Below are 13,794 nucleotides of genomic sequence, written 5' to 3' on the forward strand. Positions count from 1 at the left end.
TTCATTCTCCCAGGGCTCGGTGGAGGCAGAACGTTCAGAAATCTGTCATTTTTAAAGCAGGTCTATGTGTTGAATCAACTTTTAAAAATTTTTAAATGTAATTATTTCTCATGATAATCCGACTACTGGGAATTCCCTGGTGGTCCAGTGGCTAAGGCTCTAAGTTCCCAGTTCAGGGTGCCTGGGATTCAACCCCTGTTCAGGAAACTAGACCCCACGTGCTATGACTAAGTGTTAGCAACTAAAGATCCCTCGTGCTGCAACTAAGACCTGGCACAGTAAAATAAATTAAAAAAATAAAAATAAAAAAAAGAAATACAATTGATTGAAAAAAATCAGATGACTATTTTCTATAAGAAATAGATTAATAATAAGAAAGGCCTTTAGAGATACAGAAATGGTGACCTTGAAATCCAGAGAAGTATACTTCTCAAGGTCACAGAGTTTGGTGTGCTTGGCTGAGCCCCCAAAGCCACTTTGCAAATTATCATGACCTCTGCCCTAACAGGGATGATTGCTTGAAGGAGGATGGTTACTTTTTTGTGCACTAGAAATTTGAAACACAATCTGCGGAAGTTTTTAAACAAGGTTCTTCTAGCATCTTCTGATTATTAGTCTTCTGCTTTCGTATGCCATTTCCTTTCTCCCCTCCTAGGTCAGAGTCATAGGCCTTGTTGAGCAGGGAGTTTTCTATCAGAGCTCCTAGTGTTTAGGTGGAGTGGGGACTGCTCTCTGTCTGGGGCAAATGATTGTATTTCTAGTCCAGAACCTGGTTTAATCTACTTTGGCCTCCCACACTAATAGCAACTCTTGTGCCAGCCTGGCCAGCTTCTGCGAACCTCTGCAACCTGGACCCACTCCACCCAGCTCATCTCTCTTTCCTAATTGCAGCTCACACCCTTAATGTCAGACAGGTGCCCGGGGTTCACCCCCATTTCCGCCACAGAAATATCCTCCCTACTCTCCTCCTATGCAAATCTATTTTTCAAGGCTTTGTTCAAGAACTTTCCACCTCAGAAGACTTCCCCAGGTGCAGCCTAATGGTTTGCTTTCCAAGTTTGTTTTCCATTTGTAAGTCTGGATGACACAATTTAGCCTTCAAAATGTTTCTGCACATTTCTCCAAGTGGAATGTAGGCCCTTTGAGGGCCGGGACATAGGTTCATTCATTCACTAGAGATTTTTAAAAGTATCTTATAAAGTGAGATTCATAGAGACATAGGCAATGGTTGCTTCCTATCCTCAAAGAGAGGAGACTCTAGTACTTTGCAGATATTGATCTGGTATATAGCAGACCCTCAACAAAGGTTTGCTATGTTGAACTAACGTACACAATGCTTTGCAATTGTCTTCTGTGTCTAAGTCGCATGAGAGGTATCATGTGGTTTACAAGTAAGGTTTCATGAAAGAGAGTATTTGAACTAGGCCTTAAGGATAGGGAGTGTTTTTTTAAAGAAGGAATTGAGAGACGTTTCCAGGGAAAAGAAACAGGGTTGCTAACTCACAGGCACACACAGACAGACACCAAGATTAGGGGGAAAGGAGCTTGTAAAGTGGAGCTCAGTACATGTCCCAGTATTAACTGGCCTTATTGAGTGTGAACAAACTGCTTAATTTCTCCACGGCCCAAGATCCCCTGAGGAAGGAAATGGCAACCCACTCCAGTGTTCTTGTCTGGGAAACCTCATGGGCAGAGGAGCCTGGTGGGCTACAGTCCACCGGGTCGCAAAGTGTCAGACTGCGATTTAGGGACTAAACAACAATATTAAGCCGCACAGGCTCCGGAAGAAGCAGATCAAGGTTCAGATTACGGTTATGGGAGATCTTGGGACAATCACTTGGGGTGGGGCTCAAGCTCAGTTTGTCTCCCATTAAGCAGGGAAAATAATTTCTATATTAGAAGATATCAGTGAGGTTTGGTAGAACATATATGTAAGTTGCGGAGCACAGGGCCTGGCATTAGTTTATTTCCTTCCACCAAAGTAGGCATGGAAGCCCTGATCTGCCGTCCTCTCACTGCGGCCGCTGCCGGTTGCCAGCGCGTAGCACAGAGCCTGTCCTTAGTGGGGGCAGCGGACACAGTGCGGGGCGGGGGAGGCAAAGAGAAAATGGAGTTGAACGGGCTTCAGAAAAAAGTCAACAGTGTCGACAGCGAATTGGCTGGGCTAAGTGGGCTGCTCATGACTCTTCCCTTGAACAGTCTTCACGCAGCCCGTCAATATTTGCAAACTTTTCCGAAACATGCCTTTGGGGCCAACTGGTTTTCAGAAAGCCCTTTCTGCCTAGTCTTCAAACCCCAGGAAAGAAAAAAGGTCCAACCCCAGGAAAGAAAAAAGGTCCAACCCCCGGAGGCGTGGAGGGTGGGATCGGGGAAGAGTGAGGGGAGTTGGGGGTTTCCCCAGCTCCCCGGAAAAAGGAATGGGGGTCTCTTCTTGCCCCTTTACTCCCACTCCCAGGAGCACGGCTCCTGGGGCGCCCCCCTTCATTTCCTCTCTTCGCAAGGGTCCAGAAGGGAGCGGGGCTCGCGCTGAGTCCTCAACACTAGATTTTGCCCGGCTCCTCCACTTCTGACCCGCCCGGCCGCCTTTCCCCGGGGCACCCGGGGCCCCAGCTCAGTCACCAGTCCGGGTCCCAGTTGACCCAGCCCTCTGCCCCCTCCCTGTGGCCACCTCAGCAGCCGGTTCCCGCCTCCTTAGACCCGGCCCGGCCGCTCCCCACCTCGCCCCCTACAGCCGCCTGCCCTGACCTCCATTGACCCGGCTGGGATACCATCGTCGCCCCCCGCTCCCACCATGCCCCAGTAGACCCCGCTCGGCCACAACCCTCCCCTCCGCCGAACCCCCAACCCCTGGACCTTTTTGCTGGGCCGCCCCTTTTCCTCGGCCACCCTCATCCCACCCCGGCTCCCGTAGACCCGGCTGGGCCACCGCCTTCCCCTAGATCCCCTCGCCCTATCCCAGCCTCCGTAGACCCCGCGGGGCCGCCCCCCGCTCGGCCCTCCCTCTTTGGGGTCGTGGCGGCAAGGGGAGGGGCCGCCCGCCGGCCCCAGCGTGCGTGGCAGGCGCTCCGGGATCGGCTCTGCCGGCCTCCCTTCCCGGGAGGCGGGGTCGGCGCCGCGGCGGCGGCGGCGGAGGCAGGCCCCCTCCTCCTTCCTCCCTCGCCCGGCCTCCTTCCTTGCCCGCCCGCCCGCTCTCGCTCTCTCTCTCTCGGCCGCTCCGACGCCAACAGCGCCCGCGTGCTGCTCGCCCAGCCCCGGGGGAGCCCGAGGAAGTTTCCCCGGCCGCGCGCCCCACTCGCTCGCCTCGCAGCCTGCGGCCTCAGCCGCCGCCGCGCCCGACATGCCCTCGGCCAAACAAAGGGGCTCCAAGGGCGGCCACGGCGCCGCGAGCCCCTCGGAGAAGGGCGCCCACCCGTCGGGCGGCGCGGATGACGTGGCGAAGAAGCCGCCGCCGGCGCCGCAGCAGCACCCGCCGCCGCCCGCGCCGCACCCGCAGCAGCAGCACCCGCCGCAGCATCCGCAGAACCAGGCGCACGGCAAGGGCGGCCACCGCGGCGGCAAGTCTTCCTCCTCCGCCGCCGCTGCTGCCGCCTCGTCCTCCGCGTCCTGCTCGCGTAGGCTCGGCCGGGTGCTTAACTTTCTCTTCTACCTCGCCCTGGTGGCGGCGGCCGCCTTCTCGGGCTGGTGTGTCCACCACGTCCTGGAGGAGGTCCAGCACGTCCGGCGCAGCCACCAGGACTTCTCCCGGCAGCGGGAGGAGCTGGGTCAGGGCTTGCAGGGCGTCGAGCAGAAGGTGGGTACCCAGGCCCCCGACCTCCGTGCTCCCGGCGGCGGCGGCTCCCGCACACACAGCCAGGCCCCCTCGTGCCCTCCCGGCGGGGGCCCTCGCCGGCCCAGGCCGGGTGTCCTCCGCCAGCGGCTCGGGATCCCCTCGCCCCGGCCCTTTGGCTCCGAGGCAGCCCCCAGACCCTCTTTGTTAATGGCCGCTGAGGAACCGGCCCGAGGGATGGACCGCTTCGAGGATGTTCCGACCGCCTGGGAGGGTGGGCCAAGGGCCTGTCACAGGACATTAGCGGTGACCTGTAAGGAAGCCGGCATGCTCTGGGGAGCTCATTCTTTTTGGATTAGGAACCGCTGAATGGGCAGAGTTGTCTGGAGAGGAGCTTGGAAGGGAAACCAGCGCATCCCTGGAAGCCTCGGGCAAGGCCGCACCTCTGCTCTCCCCGTGGGAGACATCTGAGCCAGATTTTAATAGACCCGGAGCCCGGGGATAGAGAAGCTAGTGATGTTACTCGTTTGTATAGTTCTGATGAAATATTTCATCTCGTTAGGCCCCCTGCGCTTTATTAGACTAGTGTACCTAAGTGGGCCTTGGAAGTATGATAGCATATTTCAGCCTTAGAGGAGAGGAACGGCCAAAGATACTAGGTCACACTGGTGAATAATACAGAGGTACATTTATATGGTGTTTAGAGGGCTTACTCACTTATTATCTAATCCTCATAGCAACCTTGGGAGGGAAGGAAGGAGAGAGGACTGGCAGTTTTGACTCTGTTTTCCAGACCAGAAAATTGAGATTTAGAGCTTAATTGACAAAGACCGCAACTGGTGAGTGGCAGGTTGCATGACAGCCTTGAGGCCACTGGGGCCTGTTTCAGGTTCCAATGGACCCACCTTTCAACAGGAAGCTGCTTAGGGTCTACCTTTTCTGATTTTTCTTTTTACACCAAGTGCAGCTCCTTCAGCCTCATTCCCCCTCCTCCGTCCTCCACTCATGTCATTGCTCAATGAAACTTGGTTGCATGATTGAAACAAAAAATCCCGCCACCTCTTCTGAGCCCGGAACTGCTGCCTCCTTTTCCCAGCATGCTGCCGGCCCTGCCAAGTTTCTATTGACTGTGTAGAATATGCGGGACTAGGAATTTCCTCTTAAGACTGGTGGAGCAACTGGAGTGAGTCATTTTGCTCCATGCTGCAGGCCAAGGGAGGTGACTTTTTGAAGGGAATTAAGTAGGCAGCGCTGCTTTGCCTATCTGGAATGTCAAATCATTCTTAAAAAATAGACATACTGCTGAAGTATCATCAGTAGGCTCTTTGTTTCCTCTCTTGATCCACCCACTTACCAATCAATCATAATATTTGGTGAAGTCTGATAGTCGCATGGCTCCTGGTAGGCCCTGTGGAGGGTATGAAGGTGCAAAGGACAAATCCTATTTGTGAAGCAGCCCACAGGCAGGTTTTGGTTGAGGGTGACTGCTGTGTGAGTTCAGAAGAGAGAGAAGGTGGAGTTTGCCCAGGCCTGTGACCCGGTGGCCAGCGTGGTACCAGTCTAGATCTATATGGTGGTAGATAACTGTTGAGAGATGGCATGAGGAACACACAGGCTTGTTTGGCAGACTCTACATGGCCATCCTGCCCGCAGCAGAGTAAAATTTAGGAGGCTGTAAGAGGGGAGGCTAAAGATGAGGCCCAGATGGTGGAGGTCTTGAGTTGAGGCAGGAGAAAGAAATTGAGGTTTATTCTTTCTGCTTCCTCCCTGTCCCCTCCCTTATTCTTCCATCTGGTTCCCACTCTTGCTCCATCTCAGCTTTGTACAGATTCCCTTTCCTTTTGGGTACTCAGTTCTCCCATCTCCATAGTAAGGGGAGGACTCTTTCCAGGTTTTCAAGAATCCACCTGGCTATAAACCATTGAAATTATGACCTTTCTTTTTTAGTAGTGTAGAGGCTCATATTTAATGCCTCATGTTTGTTGTGCATTCATCTGACTCTCACGGTGCTAACAGGTACTGATAAGTACTGATATGATCCCCTTTTCACAGACCGGGAAGGTGAACACCAGGAGGCTGAGTAACTGTACATGGTTACACAACCAGCAGTGCTAGGATTCAAAGTGCAGTGAACTCCTAGAACACGGTTCACCACTTACCTATTCATTTTGCCATCTTTCCCATGCCTTGCTTAGTACCTAGTAGGTGCTCAATTAATGTCCATTTCATTGACTTGGAACATTTGCCACATAGGATCTTCCATTGCATGTGGTCACTTCTCTCTGGATCTCCAGGGTGGCCAGTAGATTTTACTTTGCCTTAAGGAGTGAGTAGTGACGGATGGTCCTCTGACAAACTAAGTTTGAGCACCTTATTCCTCTGAGGATGAGGGTTTGGTTCTTCTCAGAGACATATTCTTACTGTATTATTATTATTCATAATTAGTCTTCGCTGTGGGCCAGGTGTTCCCAGTTACCCTCTGAGACATGAGCACCACTGCACAGATAGGCCAGCTGAGTCTGGAGCAGTTGTGTTGCTCATTCAGGGTCATGTGCAGACCCTCGGTGGTGGAGCTGGGGTTGGAATCAGAGCAGTGTGACTTTGAAGCATGCTATTCCACTGCCCTTTGGGGTGCCCACCTGATCTCGTTCTCAGATGCTCTCAGATGTTCTCAGACCTGGGCATGGCCCCAGTCTGCTGAATGGGCTGAGAGGCTGGCCTGTTCTTATCCTGAAGATTCAGCAGGCACAATTAGGCGCAGGGCTTCAGAAACCCTGATTCTGCTCTAGGCCCTCTGAAGGGCTTGGGTTGCCTTGGCAGATCCAGGGTGGCATACAGTGATTTTAGAAGTTGGCTTAAGGCCGGTGGGGTCAGTTGAATGAGACTAAGAGCTGTCTGTGGGCGAGTGAGTTCTCTGGTCATATTTCTTTGTTCTCTCATCTTGCTCTGGGCTAGGAGTCATGGCTTGAGGCTGAGCAGCATTTCTAGGCACTCAGTGCACTTTAAACATGCTTCTGCCCGGGTGTATCACTGGAGGCCAAGAGTGCAGTTTCTAAACTCAGACATTCTTGGCTTCTGATGCTCAGCTCTACCACTTCCCAGGCTCCTGCTTTGTAAAATGGGGATCAATAGGTGCTTCCATGAGATTATTATGAGGGTGGATTGAGATGATGTCTCTTAAATTTGCATAATTATTTACATCAAGTTCCTGTTGAATATCAACCACCGCTAACTAGTCTCTTACCCCGCCTCTACTGTGAACTCCTTGAGGGCAGGGATCCTGTCTTGGTGTCACTCTGCTCGGGCATCTTGTCCACCACTTAGTGGGCATCCCACATATGCTGGGGAAACAGATAAAATCACTGCATATTGATTATAACAGGGTCTTTGCATGTGAAGATGAACAGCTCAGAAGATGAACAGCACCAACATAGGGAGACACTGTCTGTGCTCTTTTCATTGGTTTCATCTGTCATTTCTGATCTAGGTCCCTTCCTAGCCGTCTGTAAAGAGCCAGTCCAGGTTAGGAGTGACAGACGGGTTGGGGAAATGGACCAGCCTGGGCTTCTTCAGGCCTTGCTCTGTAAATTCATTCATTCTTTGATTCATTCAGAAAACACTGATGAACACCTACCATGTTTCAGGTACTGTGCCTACCTGTTGACACCCCTGTTCTGAAATCTGTGCTTAGAACAGGCAGATTCTGTGATTGAATAACCTAGTTTCAGAGGAGAGCTGTCTCTGGTACCTTCTCAAGGTGTCCTTTATGACTCAGGTTATATTTGGTTGAGCAGGCAAATTGTCTAGTATTCTGGAGTCCCTGAGAACCTTATTCTAATCTGCTTTAAAATCACAGACTGGTAGAAGCAATAAAGGACTTTAGAAACCGATTTGTTAATAGATGAAGAACTTGGGACTTGGAATTTGAGTGTGACTTCCTTGTGCTCACAGAGCTGGTTATTGGTGGGACTGGAACTAGAGCCCAGGGTACTATTCCTAGTCCTGTAGTGTTTGCCCTTTGTCACTGGGCCAGGGGTGGGCTGAGCTACTCCAGAAAGATGCAATGATAATGAAGGTGACAGTTACTGTTTACAGGTTGCATGGTGATAAAGAATCTACTTGCTAATGCAGGAGACACAACAGATGCAGATTTGATCCCTGGGTCAGGAAGATCCCCTGGAGGAGGAAATGGCAACCCGCCCTAGTATTCTTGCCTGGAAATTCCCATGGACAGAGGAGCTTTGAGGGCTATAGTCCATGGGGTCGCAGAGAGTCTGAGCGACTAGGCACAGCTATGTGTTAGGCCCAATTTAAGCGCTTTATATATATTAACTCACTTTATTCTCACAAAACAAGCTAATGAATTAGATACTATCTTTGTTTCCATCCTGTGGCTGAGGAAACCAAGGCATAGATATGCTAAATTACTTCCCCGTGATCACAAAGCTAGAAAGTGTCCAAGCTAGGATTTGAGCATAGGTGGTCCCATTCTAAAACCCATGCTATTTTTTTTAAAGCCCTTCATTATGGAAATGTTCAAGCATTAAGAAAAGAAGAGATCAATATAGTGAACCCTACTTTCAATAATCATCAATTTTTTCTATTTTATTTAATCCATTCACCACCCCTTCCTCCTTTCATTTTGTCCTGCTCAGTTCTGCTCAGCAGTTCTGACTGTTTTGGCAGGCCATTAATCATCATACTCTCAGCCTCTCAGGACATTAAACCTGCTCCCTGGAGTGGTTCCCAGGTCAGACCCTGTTCAGGGTAGAATTTATTTAGAATGAATGTATAGTGGCAGTCAGTATCATAATGTGTTCACAAGCCAGAAAATGCTAAGGGCCACTGGTCCACTGATCACATTTTCAGTTAAGGATGTGATTTGTTCAGGGCCAAAGAGCTAGAACTACCAAGCAGAGATCTGAACCTGGTCTCCTGCCTTCCTGCCCAGTGTCTCCCATGTGCCTCAGCTTTGTTTCTGTGAAAACTTGGGACCTTTCAGTTGCAAGAGCTAAAAATTCAGCTAAAATTGCCCTAAAGAAAGATGGAGGGAGGGAGAAAGATAATTTATTGGCTCAAACTTACTAGTTCCAGAGTAGATGCCTTCAGTATGGCTGTCTCCAGGGGTTTAAATTGTATCTTCAGAACTTGATCTTGCCCTCCCTGAGTTCTGCTTCCTTCTGTGCTGGCTTGATCTGTAGGCAGGCATTGATCATGTGCTGGTCTGAGCTGTTCCAGACTTCCCTCATCCTATAGCTAGCAATTCCAGTAGAAAGAGCTTTCTATTCCCAGTAGTTTTAAGAGAAGTTATGCAGTTGACTTGCTGGCCTGGCTTAGGCCACATGCCCATCCCCTAATCACTGTAGTTCCAGGCCAGGGTGGGGAAGTGGGTGGATGGAAAGCATTGATTGGTCAGGCCTAGAGGGCTTGTAGTGGAGCCTTTGGGTTGGTCCCCCAAACCATATGGGCTGTGTGTAAGGATGGTTCCCCAAAGGAGAATTATGGTGCTGTTCTGTTGGAGGAGGGACCTTTAAGCTGGGCAGATCAAAAAAAATATAGCTGAATTGCATAAAACCCTTCAGCAGTTCTCTGTGGTTAACATCTGTATTTTGGTTATAGGTGCAGTCTCTGCAAGCCACATTCGGTACTTTTGAGTCCCTCGTGAGAAGCTCCCAGCATAAACATGATCTCACAGAGAAAGCTGTGAAGCAGGGGGAGAGCGAGATCAACCGCATCAGTGAAGTTCTACAAAAACTCCAGAATGAGATCCTCAAAGACCTCTCTGATGGGATCCACGTGGTCAAGGATGCCCGGGAGCGAGACTTCACCTCCCTGGAGAACACAGTGGAGGAAAGGCTGACGGAGCTCACCAAGTCCATCAATGACAACATCGCCATCTTCACGGATGTCCAGAAGAGGAGCCAGAAGGAAATCAACGACGTGAAGGCCAAGGTCGCCTCTCTGGAAGACTCGGAGGGATACAAGCAGGATCTGAAAGCCTTGAAGGAAGTGGTTAAGGAAATACAAACCTCTGTGAAGTCCAAAGAGAAGGACATGGAGGCCCTGAGAAGCACCATCCAGACCATGGAGTCGGATGTCTACACAGAGGTCAAAGAACTGGTGAGCCTCAAACAGGAGCAGCAGAGGTTCAAGGAGGCGGCCGATTCGGAACATCACACCCTTCAGGCGCTCACGGAGAAGATCCTCCGGGCTGAGGAGTCTGCCGCCCATCTCCCCGAGGAGATCAGGAGACTCGAGGAGGAGCTCGGCCAGCTCAAGGCCGCAGCCCTCCGGCCAGAAGAAGACGGGGCCTTCAGACCCTCCGAGGCCTTTGAAACGCTCCAAAAGGAGAGCCAAGGCTTGGACTCGCGGCTGCAGAGCGTGGAAGACGGGGTGCAGGCGGCGCGGGCAGCCTCAGCGCGCCAGGGCGAGAGCCTGGAGGCGCTGCGCGCTCAGAGCGAAGAACAGGCGCGGCGCCTGGCGGAGCTGCAGGAGCGCGTGGCCGGCCTGGGCCCCGACGCTGATGCCGAGGGCGGCCTGGCAGGCACGGTGCGTGGCCTTGGCGAGGCCCAGCTCTCACTGGCCGGTGACGTGGACGAGCTGAAGCGCCGCGTGGCCGAGCTCCCCGGCGCTGTGGAGGCTCTGCAGAAGGTGCAGGAGCAGGTCCACACGCTGCTGGGCCGCGAGGCCACCGCCGTGCCCCCCCAGGACCTGCTGGACAGACTCTCCTCTCTCGACAACCTCAGAGCCTCTGTGGGCCAGGTGGAGTCGGACTTAAAAATGCTTAGGACTGCTGTGGACAGTTTGGTCGCGTACTCGGTGAAGATCGAGACCAACGAGAACAACTTGGAGTCCGCCAAGGGTTTGCTAGAGGACCTGAGGAATGACCTGGATAGGTTGTTTGTGAAAGTGGAAAAGATTCATGAGAAAGTCTAAATGGATTGCGTGTGCAGGGCACGGATGGCCAGTGCAGTTTTTCATGACCAAAAAAAAAAAAAAAAAAAATGGCCCCTCCTCAACTCTCCCCCCACAGACAGGTCCCTCCACGACCCGCACCACCAGGACCTCCCGGGCCTTCCATGGTTTTGTGCCTGGTTTACTTATTTATGATGGTTACCGCGCACCAAGGGTTGTGCAAAAGTCTTCTGCTTCAGCTTTGGGGCTGGGGGCCGGTTTCCTGAAGGCACGGTTTCTGTGCCTCAGAGGCACCTTCTAGAAGGGATGTCTCTTCCTAGTGTCAGGGAAGAACCGTAGTGGCTGCAGTTGAGGATTAACAGAAGCAGATTAACCTCAAAAATCCTGCCTGGCTGGCAGATTTCAAGCAAAATGTGGGGGTAGGAGGTACCTTTCTTTTTAATTGTCTTTAAGGAAAATTCATTTTATTTTTATCTTTTTTTTAGTACTTCTGGCCGAGGTTTTCATGAGATGTCACTCACTTCTTGTCTTCCACTTCAAACTGGTTACAGCTCATTAAGGTCAGCTCTGAATTGAGAGGGGGACAAGCCCTCGGTTTTTAGTTGCATCAGCTGCTTGATGGTCGCCTCTGTGGGGAAAGGTGTCTTTTCCATTCCTGAACCATTTCACGATCTCAGTGGTAACTATGCAAAGAATTCAGCCGGTTCTGAATGTGAAGACACAACCCCCCACAGAGTCCCCTGTGGCTGACCCGTGTCACCTCTTGATAAGGCCCCAAATAGTGCGTTCAGAATAAGGGTTTAGAATCCCTGAGAGTCCTTGGATTCCTTCAGGAAATGTATTACGAGAGCTGCTCATAAAGGCATAGACTGCCTCCCCAGGGAATGGAGGCCACCGTCTCTCTTTTATCACAATGTTCTTGAAGAGGTTTGCTGTCAGCAGACCCCATCCATCAGTGAGGACCGTGTGCATTTTCTGTAGCCATTTGCTGTTCCCCTTCCCCCTTTGAGCTGTACTGTTCTTTAATGGCTGTCTTGCCCTTTAAAAAAGAAAAAAGAAAAAAAGAAAAAAAAAAGGAAAAAGAAAAAAAAGGTTTGTTTAGTTTACTGTGAAATGAACTGTATGGCTTATTTACAGTATTTTTAATTCTTAATAAAACACTTGAGCTTTGTTATGACTTTTCCAGAGTGGTGGTTTTCTGAGAATTTGGTAACTTTTAATGATGTATTAATGTGCAGTATTCAGAATTAGAAAGATGGGTAATTTTCAATTGTAAACTTTTTTTTTTTTTTAATTTTTCAATCAAGATGTCCTCCCTGTTAGGCCTGGGCACCTAGTTCTGATTTGACTATTAGCAGTTTTCTTTATAGGTCATTGCTTGACCCCAGTGCTTAACTATAGCAGAGGGTTACAACCCTGGCTTTCTGTTAGATTCTTGGAGCCTTAAAAAATACCTGGGGACCCTCTCCATAGATTTTGGATTCAGTGGGTACAGAGGGCTGGCACTAGCATTTTAAAGGCCTCCTAGCTGAGGGACTTCCCTGGTGGTCCAGTGGCTAAGATTCTCTACTCCCAGTGCAGGGGACTCAGGTTCGATCCCTGGTCAGGGAGTTAGATCCCACATGTCACAGTTAAAAGAGCTTGAAGGCCACAGCTAAGACCTGGTGCAGCCAAATAAGGAAAAATAAATGTTTTTTAAAAAAAAATCAGTAAAGTTTCCCTAGCTGATTCTAATGTGCAGCCAGGTTTGAGAACCAGTGTGTTGATTCATCTGTGTGACCTTTGGCCCCTGTGCAAACCTAGGAATGTTGACTTCTCAGGTTGCCATACACCTACCACTCTATAACAAAGGATACTGTTCATTGAATTGAGTACCTGTCTGCCAGTGCCAGGTGCTTAGCACTTCATAGGCCTCAGTTTATTCCTTCTAATATTACCCGGAGGTAGGCAGTATCATTCCCCGTTTTATAAAGGAACAACAGGCTTGTAAATAAGCACAACGTACAGTCATTAGCTAGGAGAGGGCAGGGCTGAGGTTTGAACCCAGTCCCTGCTCTTAACTGTAACAGCATCCTCCACCTTCCACCAGCACAAGGGCAGGCCTTCATTGACCTGGGCAACACCTCCTGTCTGTTGGTTCAGAGACTGCATGAGCTCTTTTCTCTCCCAAAGGGAGAGAGGGCACAGGGGAGACCAAGACCTGAGTGCATACGGACCTTCAAGCTTCCACTCTGACTGGAGGGCCTCTCATCTCTGAACTTCTCTGTTGGTCATTCTGCATCCTGGGGTCAGCATCCCTAAGCCTTCACAACTCTTATTTTTCCCAAAGCAGTTTGCGCATCAAGATGGGCCCTTTATTAGTGTTAGCTATCATATCTGTATTTTTATTTTAAAGTCAAAGAGTTGATATGTATGTTTTAGCAACTCATTTTGCCCTCTTTGGGGGAGGGTGCTGAGCAGGATAAACCCCCATGTTTGGAGCAAATTAAATTCTGATTCTCAGGTCGGTTGGTTGCATCAGGCATATTCTTGCTCTTTTACCTTCATTTCTGCAGTCCTTAATCTCCGACTGTGGAGTAGTTTAATATATTCTCATTTAATATTCATAGTTGAAAACATCTACTAGGGTCAGAGAAGTAATCAGATATAAATTCAAGTGGTAAAGATAAAAGGAATGCATTATGAGATCTTACCCCAAATAATCACAATTCAGTCTTCCTCGTGACTCTGCTCACTTATTCATTCAATGGACATTTGTTGAGCCCATAGCCAAACATTTTGCCAAATATCAGTGAATTCAAGATGGACCTGACAAGATCCTTGTCTTTCAAGGACCTATAGCTGAGTGGAATGGGAGTGACAGTCCTGAAAGCTGGTAGATGGCATAAGGAATCACAGGTGCTATAGCCAGGTCTAATGCAGTACAGAAGAGAGAGTGGCAAGTTCTGCGAGAGTTGGGCTAGGGTGGTTAGAATAGATTCGCAGAGGCCTGCGGGAAATCAATTGGAATGTGTCCGTGAATAATGGGAACACTCAGGAAACATGAGGCTGCCCCGCCCTTTGAACAGGGGATAGGCACAAGTTACTGAAGGCCTTGATTAAAGTGGATGATT

At 50.2% G+C, this 13,794-nt stretch overlaps 1 protein-coding gene across 1 annotated transcript; it reads left to right on the forward strand.

Annotated features, from left to right (window-relative positions):
- The first annotated feature begins 3,045 nt into the window (after positions 1-3,045).
- CKAP4 (cytoskeleton associated protein 4) lies at positions 3,046-11,858 on the forward strand. Its single transcript, XM_027541898.1, has 2 exons — positions 3,046-3,790; positions 9,386-11,858. The coding sequence occupies exons 1-2, from the start codon at positions 3,338-3,340 to the stop codon at positions 10,700-10,702; spliced, it is 1,770 nt and encodes a 589-aa protein (XP_027397699.1). The 5' UTR covers positions 3,046-3,337; the 3' UTR covers positions 10,703-11,858.
- The last annotated feature ends 1,936 nt before the right edge of the window (positions 11,859-13,794 follow it).

The sequence above is a fragment of the Bos indicus x Bos taurus genome, chromosome 5, assembly GCF_003369695.1.
Source record: "Bos indicus x Bos taurus breed Angus x Brahman F1 hybrid chromosome 5, Bos_hybrid_MaternalHap_v2.0, whole genome shotgun sequence".
Taxonomy (NCBI): domain Eukaryota; kingdom Metazoa; phylum Chordata; class Mammalia; order Artiodactyla; family Bovidae; genus Bos; species Bos indicus x Bos taurus.

Excerpts from the sequence above, each read along its gene's own strand:
- CKAP4 (XM_027541898.1), top strand. The coding sequence starts at position 3,338 with ATGCCCTCGGCCAAACAAAGGGGCTCCAAGGGCGGCCACGGCGCCGCG. Across the intron at positions 3,791-9,385 it reads TGCAGGGCGTCGAGCAGAAG|GTGCAGTCTCTGCAAGCCAC; the intron begins GTGGGTACCCAG and ends TTTTGGTTATAG.